This window comes from Caretta caretta, chromosome 2 (genome assembly GCF_965140235.1).
Source record: "Caretta caretta isolate rCarCar2 chromosome 2, rCarCar1.hap1, whole genome shotgun sequence".
In the NCBI taxonomy this organism is placed as follows: Eukaryota; Metazoa; Chordata; order Testudines; family Cheloniidae; genus Caretta; species Caretta caretta.
This window is the reverse complement of record NC_134207.1, coordinates 113,293,126-113,319,170: the sequence shown is the minus strand read 5'-3', so window position 1 is coordinate 113,319,170 and position 26,045 is coordinate 113,293,126. Positions and strand designations below refer to the sequence as shown.

General features: G+C 40.6%; 2 protein-coding genes across 8 annotated transcripts in view; one reads left to right on the top strand and one right to left on the bottom strand.

Annotated features, from left to right (window-relative positions):
• The window catches only part of PAK1IP1 (PAK1 interacting protein 1), a 17,779-nt gene extending 4,988 nt beyond the window's left edge, over nt 1-12,791 (bottom strand). The window contains exons 1-9 of one of the 3 annotated variants that reach the window (XM_048839885.2): nt 12,637-12,791; nt 10,349-10,511; nt 9,539-9,659; nt 9,369-9,443; nt 8,052-8,104; nt 6,948-7,093; nt 6,765-6,862; nt 4,516-4,615; nt 1,421-1,556 (exon numbers count right to left, since the gene is read on the bottom strand). In XM_048839885.2, coding sequence (XP_048695842.2) covers nt 1,421-1,556; nt 4,516-4,615; nt 6,765-6,862; nt 6,948-7,093; nt 8,052-8,104; nt 9,369-9,443; nt 9,539-9,659; nt 10,349-10,511; nt 12,637-12,699 — 955 coding nt within the window. In that variant the 5' untranslated portion in view covers nt 12,700-12,791. Of the gene's footprint in view, nt 1-1,420; nt 1,557-4,515; nt 4,616-6,764; nt 6,863-6,947; nt 7,094-8,051; nt 8,105-9,368; nt 9,444-9,538; nt 9,660-10,348; nt 10,512-12,582 lie in introns of all 3 variants that reach the window. The other 2 variants (XM_048839886.2, XM_048839887.2) reach the window with 2 other exon arrangements.
• Nucleotides 12,571-26,045, top strand: LOC125632150 (tRNA selenocysteine 1-associated protein 1). 5 transcript variants are annotated; one of them, XM_048839889.2, is made up of 10 exons: nt 12,571-12,589; nt 14,282-14,466; nt 17,068-17,137; nt 18,262-18,338; nt 18,433-18,572; nt 19,286-19,417; nt 20,429-20,548; nt 23,446-23,638; nt 24,482-24,527; nt 25,651-26,045. In XM_048839889.2, exons 4-10 carry the CDS (start codon nt 18,309-18,311, stop codon nt 25,785-25,787), a joined length of 798 nt encoding a protein of 265 aa, XP_048695846.1. In that variant the 5' UTR covers nt 12,571-12,589; nt 14,282-14,466; nt 17,068-17,137; nt 18,262-18,308; the 3' UTR covers nt 25,788-26,045. The 5 variants fall into 5 exon arrangements, with proteins under 5 accessions (XP_048695846.1, XP_048695848.1, XP_048695845.1 ...); XM_048839891.2 differs by lacking the exon at nt 12,571-12,589 and adding an exon at nt 12,934-13,034 and having other exon boundaries at nt 18,436-18,572; XM_048839888.2 differs by lacking the exon at nt 12,571-12,589 and adding an exon at nt 12,934-13,034.

Sequence of the window (26,045 nt, the reverse complement as noted above, 5' to 3'; positions counted from 1 at the left end):
TCAGGAAACTGAGAAATTGAAACGGCATCGGGTTCCTGGTGGAGACAGAATGTTGAGCCCCCAGGAAGGCTTCTTGGCTTTGAAGACAAAGACAAACTTTGGAGATATAAGGAGTTGCGACAAGACTTTGGGATATTCATCACCCAAGACAGCAAAGAAGCCAGCGCTTTGTATCTATGAAAGATGGGTCCTCCTGTTACAAGAGGCTGCAAAATGCTGACAAAAGAACTATGTTACGCAAAAGCCATATCTTGCTAGAATTAAGTTGTCGACACTGGAAAGTGTGTTCTTTTTGTTTTGTTTGTAGCCCTTTCAGACCTCTTTCACTTTTGTTTGAAATCACTTAAATCTATGTTTTTTGTTAATAAACTTATTCTCCATTTTACTACGAGCCATTTGTGCTGTGTATTATGGTGGAGTGCGATCCCCCCAGCTGAGCTGACAAGCGGTTTTGTGTACTGGCTTTTTGGAGGCAGCGAACTTGCTGTTATCTCTGTGAGTGTCCAGTAAGAGGGACTGGACACTGTAGGGGAGATGGTTTTGGGGAGACTTGGGACTGGAAGGTTGTTGAGTCACCCTACAAGGAGCAACTGGACTGGTGGAAGCCAGGGTGAGACCATTATACTATAGCATGCCGCTGGTGTCAGGGCTCTGAACCAAAGCTGCACTCTAGAGGCACCCAGGGTTACAGGGCAGACAGTGACAGAACCCATTAGTGGTCTGGGTGGACATCCAAAGTGTCAGACTGGCATGTTTCAATAATACAATCAGCAAGTAGTGTCATGTGTATTTGAGAAAACTGTATATTTTTAGCTGGGAAAACTTAATCCTTCAAGTGGGTTCCATTTGAAAAGTGATTCTGCAAAATGCCGTTATATGGTTGCTTATTTATTGCGTCTTCAGTAGTTCTGGCATTACTGCTCCAGACTGAGCCCTGGTCTACAGTGGGGGGGCGGGGGGAATCGATCTTAGTTACACAACGTAGCTGAAGTTGACGTACTTAGACCTACTCACCGCGGTGTCTTCACTATGGTAAGTCAACTGCTGCCGCTATTCCGTTGACTTCACTTGCACCCCTCGCAGTGGCAGAGTACAGGAGTCAACGGGAGAGCTCTCGTGGGTCGATTTATCGTGTCTAGACTAGATGGGATAAATCAACCCCTCCTGGATTGATCGCTGCCTGCCGATCTGGCGGGTAGTGTAGATATACGCTAAGAGAGTATTAGGCCAGAAAGTTTGCACCGTCTATCAGTATGATGCCCTAAATAAGTGCTATCATGTCCTTTAGTTTTAACAGCACCACATTCATCCACAAAACATGCAATAAAAACTCCTACCTGCTCTCGTATTTTCTATTTTCTCACTATATTAATAGCACCTAAATAGGACTTATTTTCAACATAAAATAATCAGGATCCACCTCTGTTACCATAAGAAGAGGTTGCAGCGTTGTCAGGGTTCTCTTTGGTTTCTGAAGTTCTGTCTAGCCATACTGCTAGACATGTAAGCCTGGCTTTGGTATTGACTTCACATAGCAAAGATGGGCTATCCTGGATCTGAGGAAAATATAGAAACAGATTCATTAAAAGGTTATTTCAATATAGTTTAAGTCACTTAACCTGTATATCTACTTTTAAGGCTTTATATCTCCATGCCACAACTGTTAACTGTAGTTTTGTAATGCTGTCAGACAGATGGCTGCCTTAAGGGTACATCTTGAGGGGCAAGACAGGTGTGTTTTTTAATTACATTGGTTCCACTGAGAGAGCTCAACACAACTCAAATCATTAGTTGGCTGGCTGTAGCCTGGGTGAATCTTGGCTACAACAAAGCTTGCTAGTCTGCAACTTAATGGGGCTCAATGGTGTTAAGCTAATATGACTGAAATATATCCCACCCCCAGTTTATTTCCTCAAATACAGGGTTACAACTGGTTACAAGTAACATGGTTCAGTGTATGTGCACACAGCAGCTTTTCTGTGATCACAATCACATTTGTGTATCTACATCTACCATACTGCTTAACTGTGTTTGTATCAGTGCACTTTGGGACAATCTGGGCAAACATTCCATAATATCTCATCAAGACAAAGTGTGTCCTGAGGGGACACGCAATAGCAGCCCATGAAGCACTGCACTTTGGAATGTCCTACCACACAGAGAGCTGGGAGGAGGAAGGAGCAGGCCCACCAGTTACGTAAACATGTTTAGGACAGCTGCTCTTTGGGGGAAAAAGCATGCTGAACCAGTAACAGTAAAACAACCACGTGCCAGCCTTGGTCTCTGGCTGAAGCCAAACAAACACTGTTAGCTGCCATGGTTGCTGAGCTTTAACAATATTGTTTGAATCTTGGAATGTGAACTTCTTGGATCAGGGATTGTCTTTTGTGTCATTTGTACAGTGCCTAACACAATGAAGCCCTCTTTGCGGTCCTTAAGTGCTACAGTAATAACAATAATGATGAAAAAAAGTGAGGACACAACCCACAATTAGAGCCAACCAAGGCAATAATTGGCTACAAACTTGGTTAAAAATTGTAGTGAGAACGGGGCCTATCACATTTCAATGAAGAATGAATAATTTATAAACCTTGGCTAACTACAGTTACTAAAACTGTTCACCTTTTGCATCCTGGGAAAACGCATTCGGATAAAAATGCAAAAGACACATTCTGAAGTGATTTTTTTTTCTGCTTCGTCAAAAAATAAAATGTTTGAATGAACACTGGAATAAAAGTGCTCAATATAAAATTGAAATGCCTGGTGTATCACCATCTTTGATTTTTTTCAGTCAAGACTGTATTTTTCCCCTCTTGAACACAAAAAGTAAATAATATATTTTGCGTTTTTAAAGAATGGTGTTAGTCATCAACATTACAAAAGATTATAGTAACCACCAAAGCATAAAAGATTGATTAGGAAGCTATAAGAGTGGCCAGTTAGAAATCAGGGAGAGCATAACCTTGCACGAGATGGAGGGTGAAGTTACTTGAGAATTTCAGAGATTTTTTTTTAAATCACCACTAAAAATTAAAAGTTTTAAAGTTATGGTAAGAGGAATTGATAGCCAAAAGATCTAAGTGCGCATATATATATATAAATTTGCCGATAAACATGGTGAGGAGGAAGTTCATAATTTCTAGTTTGCAAACAGGTTTATTCAATATTTAAAAATAATTTATAAATGCATGTGTGACACTGCACCCCATATTCTTCACCATGATATTATTATGATACGATTATGACATAATCATAATGATTTTTTGCAAGATAAGTCATGTGAGGTGTCATTGGAAAGGTTATAGTTTGCTGAATATGATTATCCTATTTGTATGCATGTTTCATTTTTGTATCCAAAGTTATTAATATTGACTATATATCTATTTCACATGTAGCTATTCCTGGGCAACACCTACTAGGTAAAATGCTGTCAGTCTAGATAGCTGGCTGGCAAGGGCCCATTCAGGTTAATGAGCCATTAAGAAGAAACAACAGGCCTTAGGAGACGCTTATCTCCCACCTGGAGAGCCTTCCTGAGGACACTACAGACAGCCTCTGAGTAATGGCTGCTGTGACAGGGACATCTGACCAGGTCACCTGGTGCTGGTCTCCACCTTAGGATACCAGTATTTTTCCATTGACTGGCATGGGGAAACAAATTCTGAAACAGGGGAGTGACATCATCTTGGTTCTTCACTGACTCCCAACCCAAGAAGACTCCTGGAAACACCTAAGGAACAAAGACTGAGCTGGGGGAAGTGCTGGACCCAGGATAAAGGGATTTTTAGCCTGTGAATGGAACATCTGGGGATTCCAAGCTATAAACTAGTACAGCTTGCCCCCTAAGAATCTGCAGCCTGCTTGTATCATCACTTAGGGTGAGAATTTGCTATTCATATTCCCAATCTCTTTAGTTTAGTATATTAAGCTTAGTTTGTGTTTTTGTTTATTTGCAACGTAATCTGCTTTGATCTGTTTGCTATCCCTTATAATCATTTAATCTGTCTTTTTCAGTCAATAAACTTGTTTTTGCTGTATCTAAAACCAGTGTGTGGGAGTCATAACTCAGGGCATAAAGCTATTTTATATTCCTGTCCACATTGAGGGACGGGTCGAATTTCATGAGCTTACGCTGTACAGTTCCCTGCATAGCGCAAGATGGTATAATTTTGGGTTTACACTTCAGAGAGGGTGCATGCTTGAGTAGCTGGGAAGTTCCCTAAATGAAGCATTCCCATACAGGGCTGATCACAGCATCTGCATGTAACTGCAGCTGGGTGTGTCCATACCTGTATGTGTGCTGGTGAAAGTGCAGACTGGAGCCTGGAGAGAGAGCTTGTCACAGCAATATAGTGTAAAGGGAGCCCAGGCTGGTGGGTCGGGGGGCCGCTGTGGTACCCTAGTTCCAGGAGGTACCCCGGTGCGGGAACCTGGCACAGCATGCTTTTTAAAAACCTAATGCTCACTTGTAAATTAGTTCTCCACAATTTTTCCATGAGTTGTTAATGTACTAACCTTATCGAGTTCAAGATTCCACAATTTAATGTATCCATCACTGGATGCAGTAATTATAACCTGTAGTCCTTCTTTTTCAAAACTGTAGATGTCTTTTATTCTAGAACAAAATATAATACCTGGATACTTAATAGCATGACAGGTGGCTTCAACTAATAAGGACAGATGGTAAGAAGTTGTCAGAAATTAAAAATCAAGAGAGAACATTCTACATGTCATATAGAGAGCCACAAACTATGGATGCTTCATGTGAATATTTTTGATTCAGGCATGTAAGATACAGTTCATGCACAAGACTAATCTGTTTTGTATTCTGCCATTTGGAGCAATATGTGCCTTTGAAAAATTCATGTTGAGGGCTGTTAGGACCTTGATTCAGGAAAGCATGTAAGTGCTTAATTTTAAGCACATGCTGAACACCCATTGACATCAACCGCACTTTAGCATATGATTAAGTGCTCTGCTGAATTGGCACCAAAATTAAGACAGAGTACTAGATATTTCTTTAACGATAAAAGGAACATATAAGACTTCCTTTTTACTGGCTTGGAGTCCAACTGTGCTATTTTACATGGGTGTCTGTTTGGACACCAGTGCAAAATTATAAATTGGTAACAGCCTCTTAGTCAATGCTTATGGGGATTCAGTAAAGATTAAAAGACTCCTTAGGCCATTTTTTAAATTTTTATTTACAGATTTAGAGACCAGAAGGGACCACTGTGATCATCTTGTCTGACCGCTTATATAACAAAGGCCATAACTTTCCCCAAAATAATTCCTAGAGCACATCTTTTAGAAAAACATCCAATCTAAAAATTAGCATTGATGGACAACTGTTTGTTAGTATCTGGTGTTGAGCAAGACTCATGGCTGCTTTGTGGAGAAGACCAGGAAAAGGTGCAGACACTACCAAAACAACTAAGTACTGGTACATGTTTGTCAAAACACCTGTGTGGACATTGTGGCTTGGGCTGGAGATCGGTTTCCCAAACTTGAGGGTTGAGGTGGACTTCAGACCCTGACCATGTCAAAGCAACCTCTACACGGCTATGTTTAGTACGCTAGCGCGAGCCCCGCTAGCATAGGTCTGTGGACCTGAGCTGAAAGACTCACTCCCACAATAAGTGTAGACATACCCACTGTGTTTTAGAACAGAAGTACATTCTTCCAGTGCAATTTGTTCCACCTCTTTTTCTGCTGTCTCCATCCTTTCTTGGCAATTTATACTTCAAACACACCTCCCTCTCCTTTCTTACATGCTTTGACTATCAGTGAAATATTGAACAATATAGATGATTAAATCATTATTATTGGGCATCTAAGCTAAGACCATTTAGATGAACGGAGCAGTTCACACCTCTCCAAGCTATAATATGCCTGCACCTGCAGAGAACTGGAAACATCTCTGCATTGGTTTACATTTGTTTCGCTTGTTTTCAAGGTTCTCTCCTCAACCACAAGGGCTTGAAATTTTAATTAAAACAAAAACAAGAGTAAGCTGAGATTCTGGAGAACAAGATAAAAAAATGCTAAGTACCATTTGGCATCCTGGTGCCAAGGATAGATTAGAAATGAAAAACCTGAAATCCTTACCACTGTTAAAAAGTAGTTCCTCGAGAACTGATTTGAGGCATACTGGTGGGACAAAATAGGTAATTCTGCAATTCTTGTGCTGTGCTGAAACTATTTTATGGATAAAAATTCAGAATCTGGAGGTATAAATCCATTTCTCTTTAGAATACATCCACGAAAGATGTGAGCGCAAACTCTTGTTGGAAAATATTGACATGGCAATTTAAAATCACATACACACAGCCTACTGTATTTAACATATATAAAAAGACTTGCTTACATATTTTCCATTTTGCTGTCCTTCCTCCCAAGGCTTTTATATGGTATGTGGATAGTCCCTTCCACCTGACAAGGGGCTGACATGGATCCATCCAGACCATATTATTGTCAAAATCATCATATATCCAGTGGGTAGGTATTAAAATAAATTTCACACGGGGATTCCTTGATGTTTCATATAAAAAGAGGTGTACACTCACACTCAGTGAGAATGCACAAATCTGTATTGAATTTGCAACTCAGTACATCAGAAACAAGGCAGTCTACTTTCTATTTTAAAAATAAAAATAAACTGTATTAAGCCAAGATGTTCTGAATGCTGCCACTAACCAGGTAGTAGTGTGTATTCAACACTGCCATAAATTTTAAAACAATTTAACAGGACAAATATAAAATACCTGTTTTCATGAGCTTTAAATTCACAAAGGCACTTTTGTGAGTCGCAATCATACAGTCTTATAACTTCATCATCTCCGGCAATAGCAAGAACAGAATCCTTGAAGACAAAGAGAAGAAAATGCAAATGAGGCTAAAGAAATTCAAACAAGTTAGCTTTCCACCCCCTTCTTTTATGTACTTACTGTTATAAATCTAACTGAAGAAATTCTTTTCTCAGTTGTGATGGCACCACTGACAGATGCTGTTTCAAGTTTGTAGACATCCACTTTATTAGTTACGACCACCACATACTTCTCTCCACTAGGAGACCATTTAACTATGTGTGCATCTGAACAATTTTAAGTAAAAAACAACCAGAAAGAATGTAAGTTTTGCCTTAATAATAATTTTAAAACTCTGAATCTCATTCTCGACATTTTCACTCTGCAATCTTTAACATGCAATGTATATGACCCCAATCCTGCAAATATTTATGCCAATGCTTAATTTATTATCAGGAGTAGTACTATTAACTTCATGATACTCATAGTAGTAAACGTAAGCATGTGCATGTGTGTTTGCAGGATAGAGGATTATATTACCACCCGGAAGGGGAAATAATATCAAATCTTCATATTTACTGGAATAAATCTACTCGTAGCAAAACAGATTTTTAAAAACATTGTTAGGTCCCAAAATTTAGGTTTTGTAAAAACAAGCTTGTACAAAACCCTACCAAAAATCAATGTTCCAAAGAACTAAAAACAGAAACTTCCGATAAAGAGTTATATTTTAAAAGGAACATTTTTCTGTAGTCTTTGCAACCCAAATTCATATTAGCGCATAAGAATCTAAAAGTGAGAATCTTTAGAAACTGTCCAGTCGATTTTTAATGTCCAAGCTGAAATAAATGCAGAAAGTAAACAAGGAACACAAATACTATTACTACCACTAACAGAATAAATAGCAAATTATTTTTTTTAATTTTTCCGTTTTGATCATTTAAAGTGTTATAATTAAAAGGGGTACAGAAAAAAAAAAAGATTTTTAGCCTTATTTCTTTGAGGAAAGAAATAAGATTTCTGCTGTAGTATTACTATACCCTGTCCATTGCAATTTCTGTATTCAGGACATGCGCCTTTGATCTTTAGTAAAAGGTAGAGCAGAGTGAATTAATTAAAAAGTCAAACATTTGCAAGTCAAAGGCTACCCTAGTGTAACTTTTAAACAAATACGCACATACACAAAAGGAACTCATCTAATTTTAGTTTTAATAAATATTTTGCAGATTAGATTGACACACTCACTTTGCTTCAGATTTTTGATGAAGGCAGATCGTCCTTCTACAAGATTCCATGTTCTGTAAAATACCAAAAAGGGATTGAATATGCATCACTTAAAATAGCACAGAGAAATTAAAGTACCATTTACTAACCATTGGTAAGGCTATGTTTTAGTCATGGGTATTTTTAGTAAAAAAGTCATGGACAGATCATGGACAGTAAACAAAAATGAATGGCCTGACTTGTCCATGACTTGTACTTTATACTCCTGACTAAATCTTGGGTGCTCTGGAGGTGGGGATTTGGGGGCACCACGAGTGCTCTGGGACTGCTGCAGGTGTTGGGAGGGGAAGGGGGGCGGGAGCAGCATGTGGCCGGGGACCCCGTTCACACAGCCCAGGACCACTGCTGGTGCTCAGGGGAGGGGAGGAAAAGGAGGGGCAGCACAGCCCGGGACTGCCACTGGCGTGCAATGGGGCGGGGGGAAGGGGGTGGCAGCATGTGCCTGGGTCTGCTGCTGGCGCTGTTCTTTAAAAGAATATTTTAAAATGCTGGTGCTATTTTTAAAAATGTAACAGTCTGCACTCCTCTCTAGAGCAGGCCATCCAGTCCTCCTCCCAACACCAATCTCTTAGCTTTGTATTCTTCCCTGAAAGGTTGGCACTTGTTCCACATGCAACTGACATCACTCTTGAGGCTAACAGAAGACGTCAATCTAGCAGTTTGATAAAGGTGGGCTTCCCTACTCCTTTGGGTTAAAAGGCCAGTTTTGTATACTACAGAGTCAACAGGATGAATATTAACTCTTTAATATTTCAATGGAGCTAAGAGGAAATTTCAAAGTGCTAGGTACAACTACACTATAGAAACTTCACAAGTATAGCTATATTACCATAACTATGTCGGCATGACCCCCTAGTATTGATGCAGACTTGATTGATGGAACGCCTCCTCCCTGAATGATGGTTGCTATGTTGACGGAAGCCCTCTTCCATCAACATAGCTCCATCTACACTGGGGGTTAGGTTGGCATAGCTAAATCGGTCAGAGGTGTGTGGGTTTTTTTTAGAATCCCTGACTGACATAGCTATGATGACCTAATTTAAGTGTAGGCTAAGGCACAGAGGTACTAAGTGAAATTAAAAGGTACATATTGATAGACCAGGAATCCTGCAAGTGTGAAAACATACACAGTTACATAGGTTAACTGACAGCAGCATCACAGATGCTTCCCTGGTCCTTGCTTCACAATCTAGCCCCAGTGTATAATCCTTTCTTATAATTCAATGAGATCATTTAGTAAATTTCACTAAATAAGATTTTCAGCCAATTTTGACTCACCTTAATGTTTTGTCTGTTCCTACTGACAAAGCTAATTTTCCAGACGGGTGAATAGAAAGAGATGTCACATGCCCCCTAATAAAGTCAACAACAAAAAAAGTTAATCATGTATTTTCTTTGTCACATAAATAACCAAAAATATCTAAAAAGAAGCAGTTCAGAAGACTCACTTATGTGCTTTAATGGATTTCAGACATTCCCATCTCTTTGTGTCCCAAATACAAATTAATCCATCTTCTGCTCCACTTAATAAGTGTGCATTCCCATAGAACTCCAGGCAAGTTATCGTGCCTACAGATCAAGATCAGCACTATTAATCTACATTATGACATCTTGAATAAAAATACTACACAAAAAATAGTTTTATATAAAACGTCAAGATATTCACTTAAAGACATGCTAATATTTTAAAACTTAATTGCATAATTTCCAATAGAGTCACACACATGAAATTATATTTTGAAGTTCAAAATGAAAGTCACTTAAATTGTTTTCATTTTGCATCACACCTATAACACAGTTACCTTTTTACATAATACATGTCTAGGAATTACAACACTGTAAGCACACCTCATACATAATTTGCAAAACTAACGCATGCACAAAACATGCAGCAATACCTCTGTATCTGTGAAAGAACAGACTGCTTCCAGCATCCAAACATGCCAGCCTTTTGTTCTACTTGTTAGATGAAACCTGGCTTACTTACTACATATTTCTTCATAAAAATAAGTTTAATTACCATATTTAAAAATCACTGATGCCCCTCTCTTGTCCTTGTCTGTAGTAGCATACAATTTTGAATTCTGTCTGATCCCTCACTCTCTAACGTTAAGTCACATATGCATTTAATAATTCCTTAATCCATTTCAAATGTATCTCAACTAAGGCACCATTAAAAATTGACAGTTCTCTGTTACAGAAACACACCCATTAGTAAATCATGTAATTAATACCTCTAAAAAGAAAAGTTCCCTTACCATTATGATGAAGCAATGCCCCATGTTCTATCTTCTTTTTCATGTCATATATTTGGATCGTTTCATCTCTGCTACCGGTGACTACAAATCTGTTATTCACAGCTACTGCTGATAATGAGGCAGTGTGGGCATGATGGGTAAAGTCAGGGATAGGCATCCAGTTCTGAAAACAAAATATAAAATGAACCTTTTTTGAAACACAACCAGTGTGATATGTTCTAACTTGTCTATGATCAGATTATAAATATCACAGTATAAGACTAATTTTGAAATAGCAAAAACTAGCCATGTTCATTTTGCTAAACATACAAAAACGTTCTATTCTGTTACAAATCTAATGGGAACCTGTGAAGGATGTTTCCTAGTGGTCACTGTGTGACTAGACCATCAACCTAACAACTCAGATGTATTGCTCTAAAGAAGCAACAAACTCAGAAGACCAAGGAGGAAGCAGCAGAATATACTAAGCTTTTGGCTAAGAGAATGAGGGAGGTCAAAGAAAAACGCCAAGAGCAGATAGCCAAGAGACGACGACTATCCTCATTGAGGGCCTCTACATCTAAATCTGAGTCAAGCCAAAAGTAAAACATGTAAATGATTAAGAAAATAAATCTTTTATGGTGACCAAACCCCCCCCCCCCCCCCCACAACTTCTCCACTCTCCAGAGCTTCCCTTGTGACTAGTGATGCAGATGGATTGGTGCTGTGTGGAAAAAGGTTCTACGGTTTCCAGAAGAAAGAGATAAGTTGAGGCTCTTAGGAAAATCCAAGCCAGTCCTCCCCTTTCTCCTTCACCACTTTGGCAATGACTGCCTAGGAAGGAGTACTGCGGAAAGGAATCAAGGGGTTATTCAGTGGATCACAAGCTAAATGAGAGTCAACAGTAACACTGTTGCAAAAAAAGCAAACATCATTCTGGGATGTATCAGCAGGACTGTTGTAAGCAAGACATTAGAAGTGATTCTTCCAATCTACTCAGTGCTGATAACACCTCAACTGTGTCCAGTTCCGGGAGATACATTTCAGGAAAAAAGTGAACAAATTGGAAAAAGTCCAGCAGAGAATAACAAACATTATTAAAGGTCTAAAAAAATGTAACCTGTGAGGAAAGATTGGAAAAACTGGGTTTGTTTAGTTTGGAGAAAAGTAGACTGGGGGGAGGCAGGGATGATAACAGTTTTCAAATACATAAAAGATTGTTACAAGGAGGAGGTGAAAAATTGTTCTCCTTAACCTCTGAGGATAGGACAAGAAGCAATGGGTTTACATTGTAGCAAGGGAGATTTAGGCTGGACATTAAGAAAAACAGGAGGTTGTGGGATCTTTGTCAATGGAGGTTTTTAAGAACAGGTTAGCCAAACACCTGTCGGGAATGGTCTAGTTATTACTTTGTCCTGCCTTGAGTGCAGAGAACAGGACAAGCTGACATACTGAGGGCCCTTCCAGTCCTACACTTTTATGATTCTATATTCTTGACATCTCCCTCTCCACCCTTACTATGCAGTCTTGATGCTTCCCTGGGTAGCTGAAGTAGAGGTGATAAACTGTGGAACTAATGTGCCATTAGTTGCAATCACACAGTTCATTCTGCAGGTATATTCGACCCCGCTGTGTCTGTCTTTTCTAGTTAGGGTGTAAACGCTTCAGAACACAGACCATCTAGTGTTCTGTCTGGGCAATGCCCAGCAAAACAGAGCCCCATTCTGGGTTGGTTGTTAGGTATTAAGGACCGGAATAAACGTACTAAATAATAATCATAACAAGTGTGGCGCTCTGTGCCCCTCTAGAGGTAGCTGGGCCAAAGAGAGCGTGGCTATGCCTACTGCAGCCGGGTAACCCGGGCGGCAAAGGCTCCTGCTTTTAGAGCCCCGCAGGGGACAAGGCCCCCAGGCACGCGGAGTTGCACCAGCATGCGGCTGGGTCCAGGGGCAGGGAGGGCTGGCAAGGAGCTGGCGACGGGCAGCGAGAGCGAGGCGCAGTCTTGGCTGCCTGTAGCGGGCACCAGGCAGAGCTCCCGGCACCCCCTGCTGCAAGCCGGGCCCCGGCGCTGATCAGATCAGCTGCGAGCAGCCCCGCCCGGCCCGGCCCGGCCCGGCTCACAGCTCGCTCCAAGCGCTCACCGCACCGGCCGCGAGCGCCCAGCAGGGGGAACCCCTCGGCGTCGCGGGCGCGCGGAACCACCCTGCTTAAAGCCCGCGTGGAGGCGAGCAGCGGCCGGGCGCGCGCGCGCACACCTCCGGGGTAAGTTACTGGGGGGCCCCCAGCAGCTGCCGCCCCGGCGCCGTTACCTCCGCCGGCCGCACCGCGAACCCGAAAAGAATCTGCTCGTAACAGCCGCCGACTAGCTCCATCTCCCCGCCGCGACCCGGGTCCTCCTTCCCCCACGCTCGGAGGCGACGCCTGGGGTCCTTCCAGCCACCCGTCGCAGGGGCTGGCCACGCACTGCCTGAGCCGGAATTGACAACGCCCGGACACCCCCGAGCCCGAGGCCCACCCCTCGGGTTTCCTAGCCGGGGTGTATCCCTTGGAGTCCCCGAGTCGCATAGGGAGGGCGCGGGCTGTGGGCGCGGTAGGGCCCTGGGGTTGGGGTTACAGGCGTCGCTGGGGCCAGCTCAGCGTGAGGTCCCGGGCGGGGGCGGAAGTAGGACCCGTACGGCTCCTTATGGCGACGCCGTGGATGGGAGACGTTAGTGCCGGGACCGGGCCGGGGGGGGGCTCGCGAGCGGGGGGAAGCGGGTGGGCTTCTCTCGCGCGCGCTCCCAGGATTATCGCCCCCTCCCCCTCCTGGGGGTCTGGGTCTGGGTCTGTCCTTCCCCGGGGCCTTTCCCGGAGCCGCCGCCCCTCTCCCCGGCGGGCGGCTCCCCCCATGGCAACTCCATTCTCAGCTCCGCCCGCTGACCCCACTCCCGGGAGGCCGCGGGGAGTGACGGGGGGAATCCGTCCGGGGGACCGTTGCGGGTCGGGTCACTGCCCTCGGGGTCAAACGGCGGCCCTGGGTCAGTGAGTGAAAAAATCCCCTCCCCCCCCGACCCTTTCAACGCTCCTGCCCGGGGCTCTTTGCGCCTTGGCCGCGCCACACAAATACCGTCACGCGCGCACACCCCGGGCAGCAGTGGCGGCGGCAGCAGCTTCCACGCGCCGGCCAGGCAACTATAACCAGCCCCCCTGAGCCTCGCCCAAGGCACCCACCCCTCCCCATCCCGAGCGTGACCCCTCTGTGTTACTGTCTCGTGACGTACAGCTTCGAGGTCTTAAACGTGCCTCTGAATATGTGATTCACTGGCCATGGTTTTTCCATTTTACTATAAAGTCAGAAAAAAGAACAGGAATTAAGGATATTTATGCAACATTAATCTCATAATGGTCCTTTTTTTTTTGTTTTTTTTTGTTTTTTAAATGGTCTTACTTTTAAAAATCTTTCCTTCATGCTACTGCCTGAAAAAGTTAGGCTTGGTCTACACTAGAAAAGTTTTACTGATAGGACTTCAGTTAGCGGGTGTGATTTTTCCACCTATACAGCTATAAGCCATATTTTGGATGCAGTTAGACATGTATAAAAGTGCTTTATACTGGTGTAGCTTATTTTCCTTCCCAACCCAGAATAAGTTATACTAGTCTAAGCATTTTGACACAAATATAATTACATTCACCCTAAGGTATTTTTGACATTTTAACTACATGAGTATAATTAAAGAGACAAAACTTTCAGATACATACAAGCCCTTATGTGCATGCTTAAAGTTAAACATGAGTAGTCCCATTGAGTAGCCCTATTGGAGTCAAATACTTGAAGTTAAGCATGCAAGTCTTTCCAGGATTGGGACCTTAATTAAATGGTAAATTACCTATGTAGCTAATGTTAGTATGAATAAATGATGTATCCTATTAATGTGTATACCTCTAACTTTTTAAAAAATTTGTTTTGAATTGCAGTGAAAAGATCAAATGACAACTATCAAGCTCAGAGAATAAAATACCAAAATTATTGTTTCATATAGAAGACCATGATAACTGTGATCAAGATATTATTGCATCACTTTTTTTTCTGACTCAATTTTTCTGCGGTCAAATTGCTTTTTTATTGTCCTGCAGCTTGAATTAAATGTTCACACAGAGTGGTAAGTCCAAAAACAAACCGCATAAATGGTCACAAGTAAATTGGACAGTTTTTAATCTAAAGGCCTAGTATTAGAACTTTTTTGATTTTATTTTTTTATACAAAAGTGAAATTTTGTTGGCTCTGTCTCTTTAAATAGCAGAACTATAGTAAAACCTTGCTGATGCACATTTTGCTAATCTGTGCATTTCATAATTTGTGCAAAATGACATCCATCTGTATCAGAAAAGAGTTAATAGTAGAGTGCTGTTGTAAAGTCTCCCATATTGTTAAAAAATTAATTGCTGAAATTCAAAGTGAAGTGCTGCTCCTGAAAAGATTAAAGCAGTGGTCTCCAACCTTTTTATGCCCAAGATCACTTTTTGAATCTAAGCGTAACCCAGGATCCACCCCTTCCCCAGGCCCTGCCCTGCTCACTCTCCCCCACCTTGACTCACTTTAACCGGGCAGGGGGTTGGGGTTCAGGAGGGGGAGTGGGCTCTGGGCTGGGGCCAAGGGGTTCACAGTGTGGGAGGGGGCTCTGGGCTGAGCGTGGGGCGGGGGTATGGGGTGCTGGCTCTGGGAGGGAGGTCAGGGCTGGGTCTGGGATTGGGGTGCAGGATGGGGTTTGGGGTGCTGGCTCCAGGAGGGGATTGTGGTGTGGCCTGCCGCAGGGTAGCACTTATCGTGGGTGGCTCCTGGTTTGCGGTACAACAAGGTTAAGGCAGGGTTCCTGCCTGCCCTGGTCCCATGCTGCTCCTAGAAGGGGCCAACGCGCTCCTGTAGCCCATGCGGGGGTGGGCAGAGGGCATGTAGCTCCGAACACTGTCCCTCTCTGCCAGCACCGCCCCCTCGGCTCCCATTGGCCCCAGTTCCCCATTCCCGGCCAATGGGAGCTGTGGCGGCAGCGCTTGCAGGCAGGAGCAATGTCACGAGACCCCTGCCCCCCCCCAAAAAAGGGGGGGCCGTGGGGCTGTGCTGGCCGCTTCTGGGAGCGTGTGGGACCAAGGCTTGCTCCCTGCCTGCCTAGCAGCAGCCCCACAACACCACCAGAGATCGTGATCGATTGGGGGAGTCCCCAGGATCGACCAGTCGATTGCAATTGACTGGTTGGCGACCACTGGATTAAAGCATGTGAATGACTATTCATGTGAATAGTCCCACTGAAGTCAGTGGGACTACTCACCTCTTACAAAGTTATGTGTGTGTTTAAGGGCTTGTCTACACATGAAAATTAATTTGTCTTAAGGCACGTTGTGAATTTAAAGGACAGTTGCTGTTCCTGAATAATTCCATATGTAGACAAGCTAAGTCTTCGCAGTACCAGGGTTTTAACAGTTTTCAAACTGAGTTACTATTGTGATTTACTAAATTCACGATAGTTCCCCTAGTCATTAGAATGAAAGATGTACTATGTATTTTGCCACATAGATCCCACTTTAGGGTAATATGTTACAAAATCTGTTATGTGGAATAATACGCGGTGAAATTTCATCAGGCAAGCATTTATTAAAATGTACAAAGTACTGAATGTAAAAATCATTTGCAATGGAGTAACAGAGTTTAAAAAAATTGTTGTGAGAGAAAGTGCTGTGTGCAGTGACATGCTCTTATCCCTAACATTGTTTGACTAGTGAGGTGATTTAAAAGAAAATACACAGTGAATAGCTATTTCAGATTTTCCTTAAAAATTGTATAGAGCAAGTGAGTGAGCTAAAGGGAAAAGGCATTGAAACTAATGACATAACTGCACAAAGCTGTAGCCCTAGCATGGGCCTTTGGCTGCTATTGTAATACAAATAATAATGAGAGGCTAAATTCCTAGGTGCTAAATGGCTATGTAAGTTACAAGTCAGTAAGAGGGTGAAATTTACATACCAAGCTGGCAGAAGGGGGGTAGCTAGAAAAGATACAGGAGGGCAAAATTCTCCCTCTGCTTTACTTTATACTGTCTTGTTTCTTTTACTGCAACAGGTGCCTCTTCCATATGTACCACTCTGCACTCTCTTATTGATTTGTAATTTACACCACCAACCAAGGCACCTTTGAATTTGGCCCAAAGAGAGGAAGAACCAAGAAAACCTCAAAGGCCCATAAAAATGAGCTAGCTATCTTTTTAAGCTTTTGGATAATAGATCTTTCCTCACTTCTAAGCTGACCTTATATCCCCCACCAACCAAACACATGTTTAAAATAATAGTAGGGTGTGGCTAGATATATATGGAAAACCTTGAGGCAGTGGTGGAATAAGAATAAAAACTCACAACTGTCCTCTAGAATAGAGAAGTTGAAAGATAATTACTGGTCTTGGTGAATAGAAAGGATATGTCTGGTCATTCCAGGTTATCCCCAAGTCAAGCTGTGTCATGATATGATGCAATGATTATTTGATCCACAAATAATCAATGGTTGCCAATAGCAGTGGTCTGCATAGGTGTATTAAGGTGAGGCTTTTGCAATGCAAGTCTGAGCTCTGGAACCTTTCAAAATTCCTCAAGTTAAATCTCTTAAATCTGATTTAAGAGAAGGTGAACAAGTTCTTAGCTGTGCAGCAACCATTTTTTTTTTAGTTGAATTACTTTTCATAAAAGCTTCTCCTCTCCTCCCCTTTTTCTTTAAATAGAGGATCAGAATAAATTGTGAAGCAGTGCAGCATTCCTTGTGAAGAAAACTTCTGAACAGTGGCAAACCAGGTAAGATCATCTGGTGAGAACAAGTCAAGGTCCACAGTGCTTAGGAGGGATACTAAACCATATCCAGAATTCTTAGCAAATATAAAACTAAAATAGTTTCTCTGAGTAGGTGGATTCTAGCCCCGTGCTTCCTTCAGGTAATTTGCTAATTAATTACTCTCCCCTACTCTGGAAACCTAATTATATCAACTGAAGCAGGTTGGGGGACCTGACATGAAGCATTGGACTTCTCATTGTTTAAAAGTCAGTTCTCATGGAGGGGCTTGCCTGTAACACTCTCTGAGCAGGATATATGCAAGCACTCACACAGACATTAACGTTCTACTTCTAGTAAGTAAAATTTATTGATAAATACCAAATGTATTAACTCTTGGAGCCCTAAGGATGAGAATCCTCATTCTTAAGATTCTAAGGTGAGGAATGTGACCTGCGTTAACTCTACCATCATCTCCCTTCTTCTCTTCTCTTTGTAGTTGCCCTACCTCCTTCCTCTTTTTTGAGTGAGGCATGCTTTGTGCCTGTTTCTTCTTTGCCCTGCATCTGGGCATGAGTTCCCCTGGGCTCCAAACTAGAGTCTATCTGTCCCTCGCCTGCTTTCCCCTTGCATCACATCTACCAACCTCCTCTTGGTTCTTGGCCTGAGCGAGTGACTGACAACTAGCTGTGAGGAGAGGTGTCTCACAGCAGCAGGAAGGGAAAAGCTTCCAGCAAAAGGGAAGCAGGGCCAGTTGAGGCTCATTTTAGGCAAGAGTGATGACCTAGCTGTGTCTTTCAGTCACCCAAAAAAATGCTACTAGAGTGCTCTAGCACAGTGTTTCTCAACCTTTTTTATTCCAGTGACCAGCTTGCTGCTTTCCTAAACTGTGTCAGGAAGATTTCAGGAACTAGCGCTGGTCCACAGACTGGTCATTGAGAAACATTGCTCTAGCAAGTCCTACAGAACGCTTAGGCGCAGTCCGGTCCTTAAAGTGATTAACATTTAGGATTGGCCAGCATCTAAAGGATAACTGCTTTATTTTATTTTTTTTTAATTCCAAGAGGAAGCTTTCAATCCTTTAGCCAGCTTGACAAGTCAGGGGAATATGGCTGTTCATACAATCCTTTGGCTCTGTTATTTTTGCCAGGCATTTTCCCCAGAGGCTGCTTTCCCTCATGGGAGGCGGAGGGAGAGATGGGACCCCAGGCTTCTTTCAAGGGCAAGGTGAATATGGGGAAATCACCTGTGGTGATGGGGAGTGGGTGGGAGGAATTTAAACGAGACTAAGTACTATAAAGCTGCTTTTTTTTCATCCCAGCAGGATACAATGGGAAAGCACAAAAGAGAGTCCCTACAAACCTATAGCTGGTGGAGAGGACCACAGAAAAAACGAAAGAAAAAGAACAAAATAAAAGCAGGAAGAACAGACTATGTTAGTGTTGTTAATCTTCCAATCAGGTAAAAAAACTCTTGAAACAGACCAAAAGAACAAGCCCCTGTCCATAATAATCCATTTAAATCAATAGTGAACACTGAACGAATTCTTTGAGATTCTTAAATGGAGGTTCTTATGTAAGTGCCAAGTATTGTTTATGCTAGTATATTTTGTAAAAGTAAGTCTTTGTAATGAGATTTCTTTACACCACTCTGCTATTAAATCTTTGCTGAAATGTGAGTGACACCAATAGCGTATATTTTTGGGGTTATCTTTTTACTTAGTACTTTGAGATCCATAAACTATGCATTTATTCATTTGTTGCTGGTATTTTTATCACTCCTCTTCTTTCCTCTTAACTAAGACATAGTAAAATCCAATCAGAGTTTTTGTGTTTTTGTTTTTGTTTTGTTTTTTTTTTTAAAAGGTGGATTGACTTGGACATCTGCTCACTCTCAAAGCAGAAGTAAAGCCTGTTTAGCTAGAGCAGTAGGCTGGACTCAGCTTTGAGCATATTGCACCACAGTGGTTGTACAGTACTACAAGATTTGGACCGATCATGCAAATGTGTACACTGCCAAGTACAATGATCACTACAGTGTGTAGTGCTATAGAAGACCATGGTGTTTGCAGGATTAGTCCCATAGTTATATGCAATAACTTAATAGCTTTCTGAGCAGTCTCTTAAGATTTCAATATTCTTGCAATCTAATTATTTATTTTCAATCCTTTTTAGACCAGATTTCTCAATAGTTGTAGGAGAGCTAACTCCTGAAGTGGATGATTTTCAGCTCTATGATTATTTTGTGAAAAGGTATCCTACATGCATTGACTGCAAAATAGCCACAGACCTATTGGGATACTCCAGGTAATTTTTACACAATCAAAATGCTGCTGATAAAAGGACTGTAGACTGTTATTTGTAAACCACTTTGTCAAACTTAAACCTGGATCATGTTTCTGTGTTTTTTCCCAAAGCAAAGAGAAGGTAGAACAGAGGTTAGAGTCTATAAACAAAGCAATATTAGAGGAAAATCCCTTGTGTGATTTCAAGTCTTTGTCTGGATTGGGCACGTAATAGGCTAAATTGTGATTTCACTAGGCACATATTTGCATTCCAGAAAATGTACCTGGGGAGGCAAAGAAGATGTACATTGAATTAATGGGGCTCTGTTCCTGCCCAGCAGTGCACCTACGCATAATCAAGTGTGGTACTGAGGGCTAAGAATTATCCCCATTTGTTGGATGGGGAAAATAGACAAGGGGCCACATAAACTTAAGTCAGTGGAGTTGAACCTGCTTATACCAGCAGCAAAAAGAGCCCAGAGAGTTTGTGACTTGCCCAGGGCCACCCAATGGATCAGTGGCAGGACTGGGACTATAACTCTTTGTTGCTGGTTCTCTATTAAGATCACAGTACACTTTGGGGGCAAGAAACACAAAATACGGAGAAAGTGAACTTTTCTTCTTAAAAGGCTAAGTACTGTAAATTGATAGCTCTTGGTTAACACTAATTGAGGATGTGGGTAAATCAGTTGCCATATACTCCATTAATATGATACACCGGTAACTACGTTATTTTTAATTAATTATTCTTTTGTTGAGAACCACCATTAAAAGAAACTTGCTCTATTAATCTGACTGCAGTCAGCTGTCAGTATTTGCTTTTTGACACAAGTTTGAGTTCTGAGAGAAAGCATTTAGCATGGGTGTTTAAAAACAAACAAAACAGGTAGAAAGCAAATATGTACTGTAAGCCATAGTAACTACAATGCTAAATAAGGGGTTTGTCTGCAGAAGACAACACTAAACTTATTAACTCTGTTATAATGCTGTGTATAGTGGAATTACTAAAATCTCTACATTTTGGAATTTGCAGGGGGTATGGCTTTGTCAGATTTGGTGAACAAGGTGATCAGATGAGAGCACTGCAAGACTGCCAAAATGCACCAGGTCTAGGTGGAAAACGAATCCGACTGAGTATAGGAATTTCTAAAAGGTAATGAATCAGTCTTGTACTGATGCAGGAATTAAAGGTAGTCATTAAACACTGGTAGCTTCACCTTGTCAAACCATATGCCATCTACTGTAATGGTGGTGTCATCCCATATTTCATGATATAAAGGATCTAGTTTTGCAGTTCTTCTATTTAGTGCTCCTCCATCTGCTTTTCCTGTCTGGTAACCATGAGGTACCTAGAGCCTGGCCAGAATTCTGGGGTAAATTTTTTCAAAAGCACCTAAATGAGCATGTGTTTAACTTTACTACTGTGAGTAGTCCCCCTGAAATCAATGTGGCTATTCATAATAGCAAAGTTAAGCACATCATAAGTTATTTCAGGATCCAGGGCCTTAGGGAGTAAATAAAGATTTTTCCAGTGAAAATAGTACCGGGTTTATTTTACAGTGATCTGGTGAAGTGAGGGAGCATTCTTAAGCAGGGAGAACAAAAAAAAAAAAAGTCTATAGTACAAAAGCCAAAATCAGATCCCAAATGCGATATACAGAAAATACACCAATTTCCATCAATGTTCTTTGCTCTCCAAGGATTCCTGACTTTGAAGCTCTTAACATGCAAGTGAGGACTGTGAATCACTCTTAAAGGTTCCTTGTTCTGCCTCCTAAACTCTTGGTCAGTGATAGGCACTTTTTGAGGCAATCCCCGCTTTTACCAGTTAGGTTTGGGTAGATTGATATCAAATTGACATATGGACTCATCCAGTACATGGGTGAAATAGCATGTAACAAAGAGGAGGAAAGCTCCTAAACATACATAAATTACCTCGCCTTATATTCCTGTTAATCCGTGGGAAATATCCAAAAATGAAGCTCCCTTTTCTCTTAAGTATACCCAGACCTTGTAAATATTACCTCTTTCCCTTTAAAGGAGATAAATCTTCTAATTCAAGTTGGCACTACCCAAAGCTGGTCTGAGAGCTAGATACCATTGTCTTCAAACTGTCAGGTTATGAACAAAATGTCTATTTCTCCTTTTTGAGGATCCTGTGATATGGGGGTATGTTTGTCTTTCACATCCCAAAACAGGATCAGTGTTGCATACTTAATAAAGAGTTTTGTTTTTTTTTATAATGTCCTTTCAAAAACTTCAGTGTCTTTCTTTGCTAATTTTGTCCTTGTCCATTTGGTAAAAATGACTTGATTGTTCCTATGTATAAAAACTGAGAAAAGATAACTTGGTTCAATTTGTTTATGTATCATCCTATTCTCTTGTAACACTAGTAACTGTCATTAAAGTGTGGGTGCAGCTTTCATGACAAATTTTGGAGTAACAGCCGTGTTAGTCTGTATTTGCAAAAAGAAAAGGAGTACTTGTGGCTCCTTAGAGACTAACCAATTTATTTGAGCATAAGCTTTTGTGAGCTACAGCTCACTTCATCGGATGCATATTGTGGAAAGTGTAGAAGATCTTTTTATATACACACAAAGCATGAAAAAATTTTCTTTCATTATTTTTTCATGCTTTGTGTGTATATAAAAAGATCTTCTACACTTTCCACAGTATACATCCGATGAAGTGAGCTGTAGCTTACGAAAGCTTATGCTCAAATAAATTGGTTAGTCTCTCTAAGGTGCCACAAGTACTCCTTTTTCTTTTCATGACAAAGGCACTTATGTGTAGGTCCTATATTGATTTATATTTCTAGTTTAGTAATGGCAGACTGGTTGACTTCTGTGCCTTTTTAAAAAAAAATAATTTAAAATCTGGAAGACATTACCCAGGAGACATTTAATCTGTTTCAAATTTAGGTTTAAACTAGAGGTTTTACTTTATTTTGGTTTATTTTAGCTTTGCTTTCTTGGTTAAGGTGCCGACTGTACAACTGGCTTTTCTGTGTCTGTGTAGAGAACTATGAAAATAAATGGGGACCTACAAGTACAGGAGTCTGCCTGCACAGGGCCACATTTAGAATTGGGTATTAAATATGGAAAATCTGATGTGTCTCTGGAATGTGCAATCAGTCCATCTGACTTCATTGTATAGTGTATAATGATCAATGAGTATCAGATGAATCTAAAATAGGGAGTTTTCTAATTTTTCTGAAGGAAAAAATTGTCAAACTATTTTACATTTCTTCCTTCACTCTATTAGTAAATGAATCAGGCTCCTTTTTAGAGTTTGTGCTTTTGCTGCTTATTCTCCACTTCTGACTTCATAAATTGTTGTGGCAATGATTGTCACAAACAAGATTATAACTTCAGATGGGAAAAAAAACCCTGGCAGCTGCTGAATGCCAAACCAGTCTCCGTGCAAAACAAGTTCAGGCGGAGTGTGTGTGTGGGAGGGGGGACATGTGAGGTGTGGTGTTTTTTTTTTTTTTTTTTAAAGAAATAAAATCCCAGAAGTTTCAGATGCTCCTTAAAATGTAATCTGTTATCTCTTTGGGATTTTTTGTTTTGTTTTTTTTCCCCCTAGAACAAAGATTTAGTAATTAGCCAAGCAAAACATAAAGGGCTAAATAAAAAAGAACGTAGCTTTAAAGCAGCTGTACTTGATAGCTGTTTGACAAGTACTACTTAACCAATTTATAGCAGAGCACTAGACTTTAGCTGCAGAAACTGTGTTTATGCTGACACTGAAACTTACTTTAAAGTAAATGGATAGAAGTAGTAATAGTTTCATGGATTTGGATTTTACCCAGGATAGTAATTACTATTGGTATTGGCAGAGGTGAGACCATTTACTTCTGTATAAACACAGATGAAAAGCACTGTGCAGTGATTTTCCTCACCCTTCCATTTCTGGCAACTTTTTCAGAGAAATGTTCACCATCATAATTTGATGTACAAAGACTTACTAAATTGTTTAATTTTAAACTAAAATCAGTTTACATCCAGTTCTTAAATTCTAATTATAAACTTTTAAATATGTTTTTAGAATGAAAGCAGAATTCCAGCGGTATCAGTCCTATAACTATAATGATTATTATCAAGATTATCAGAACTACTACTCACAGTGGGGTTACGATCCTTATGCTGATTACAACTATAGCTATCCTTCCTATGACAACATGCAAGCTGTTGGAGATTCTGCTATAGGAGACTCAATTCTGACTCCAGCTGTATTTGAGGTATTGATCTTACTGAATTTACATTGAAGATAAGTTCTTCCCAAAATCTTAAATTACATAATTAATTTATAACAGAGTTGTATGTCATTTTCCCCCCTTCGGTTTTAACATGGAAACCATGCTTAAATCCTGTGATAATGTGTAAAATAAGGACTAAATGGCAGTCTGAATATCCAAGCCTTAATGTGATAAACTTCTCTAGTATTAGACCTCTATAATCCTCTAAATGTGTACCATTTGTCCTTGCATTATTTATTTATTTGCCAAATGTGATTCTGATAACATTATCTGTATGTAATTTTTTATCCTAATAAGTCTGTCCATAAGGCACATAGTTTAATTCTCTAGTTGTTCTAAGCCAGTGGTTCTCAAAGTTTTTTGTACTGGTGACCCCTTTCACATAGCAAGCCTCAGAGTGCAATTCCCCCCCTTATAAATTAAAAACTCTTGTTTTATATATTTAACACCATTATAAATGCTGGAGGCAAAGTGGGGTTTGGGGTGGAGACTGATAGCTTGCAACCGCCCCCCCCATTAACCTCGTGACCCCCTGAAGGGTCCTGACCCCCAGTTTGAGAACCCCTGTTCTAAGCCATACTTAACTATTAAATTGGCTTTCTCCTGAATATGTCTATTTTTTAGAAAGGAAATGGCTTGAGGTTGGAAAAACCCCATTTTTTTTACAGCTTTTAACTTTTTTTTTTTTTTTTTTTTTTAAATGAAGATGCATGCATTGAAAATCCTTTTTTCAGATAATTGAATGTAAAAATTTCTGGAGAACCTGGAATTGATAATGATTACACTTCTATAAAACTAACATAGACATATTCTTGTTTGTTTCAGGAGACCCCAACTGTGGCTGAAAGCAATGATGAACTAATAACTGAAGGTAACGCTAATGCTGTCATATTTCCAGATTGTTTGGTCCTAATAATGTCTAGTGTTATAAAATTTCTATACAAAACTGCTGACAAAGTAGTGCTAGTTCATGAAAAAGATCTTTACAAATGTTGCATTCGCATTTCCAAATGAGCTATTCTAAATACTGGCACAGAGGTCAACAAGTTGGGAATGTAACGTAATTTACATTGTATGTAAAATTAGGAGTTTTCAGACTTGGCACTCTTTATGACAAATGACTTTCTTCTAATTTGCTCTTACATGAAGACGAAATAGTCTTTTGTCCCACTCTGCTAATTTTCATCCATGTGTTATTGTCCACCTTATCATAACTTCTCTAGCTTTTTACAGCCTTGACTCTGCTTTAAAAAATCTCAGTAGAAAACAGGGTTCATAAATCTTTTACAGCATGTTTAATATCAGTACTGCTTAACAGAATCCTATTCTAAAAAGCAAAAGAGACATCTGTTATACATATATATTTGTACAGAACTCTTCCCCCTCATCCCAAACAAAGTGGGATGCCCTACCATTTATCTAACCATAATGGTATGCTAGCTTATGCCAGAGGGCTCTTCCCCTGCTTGAATTGCTGTTTATCATGATTGTCTGTCTGAACCTGACCAAACGTCAAAGTAAGACTTTGAACCTAACTCCTTCAGCAACTTTTCACCCTCATGCCTGAGACATAAGTGTATGTTGGATACTGGGATATTAGGAAAGCATATCCTGGCATGCATTTTCTCTCCTTTTTAAATGTAGGGGTAGTGATATTTCACAGGTTTGTAGCGATGGGTGTATAATTTAGGTTAATACCTTCAACAAGTCTGTGCATGTGTGTTTTAATATAATTGATTTTTTCACAAAGTAGTAATGTAGTCTCCATACTTTAACCCTAAGCATTAATGTAATTTAATGTTGGTTATTTTAAAGTCCAGATTGCAGAGGGTTTTTTTTGGTGGTTGTTTTTTGAGTTGGAAAGTTTGGTGTAATGAATAACGGTAACCACATGTCACATATGAAGCTCTTGCCATTAATTTTTGTGTATGTGCCTGTGTAGGTCTTCAGTGCTGGGTTCAATTTTTTTTTATTTACTGGGTTTATTTTTGCAGATCCACAGCTCCATCTGGATGTTGATGAAATGAACAGACAATTTATGGAAAGAAGTGAAGAACTCTATGACTCACTCATGAATTGTCATTGGCAGCCTCTGGATACGGTCACCTCTGAAATCCCTAATGCTTTCTAAAAGTGTCTTACATGAATATATAGCATGACCGTTATGACCAAGGTGCTAACATTACATTTCTTCTACATTATTCTAGACCATAAGTTTTAAAGCACAAGGATGGGTTGTTTTGCTAAGCTTTTGACAGCCTTTGTAATTTTTGTTCATCACTCTACTCATGAAGCATCTTGAAATCATGTAAATATTCTAGAAATGTAAAGAGTTGAATAGAATCTCAAGATAGACTTGCTTGTGTAAATAAAATCTCGTTTCTGCAAA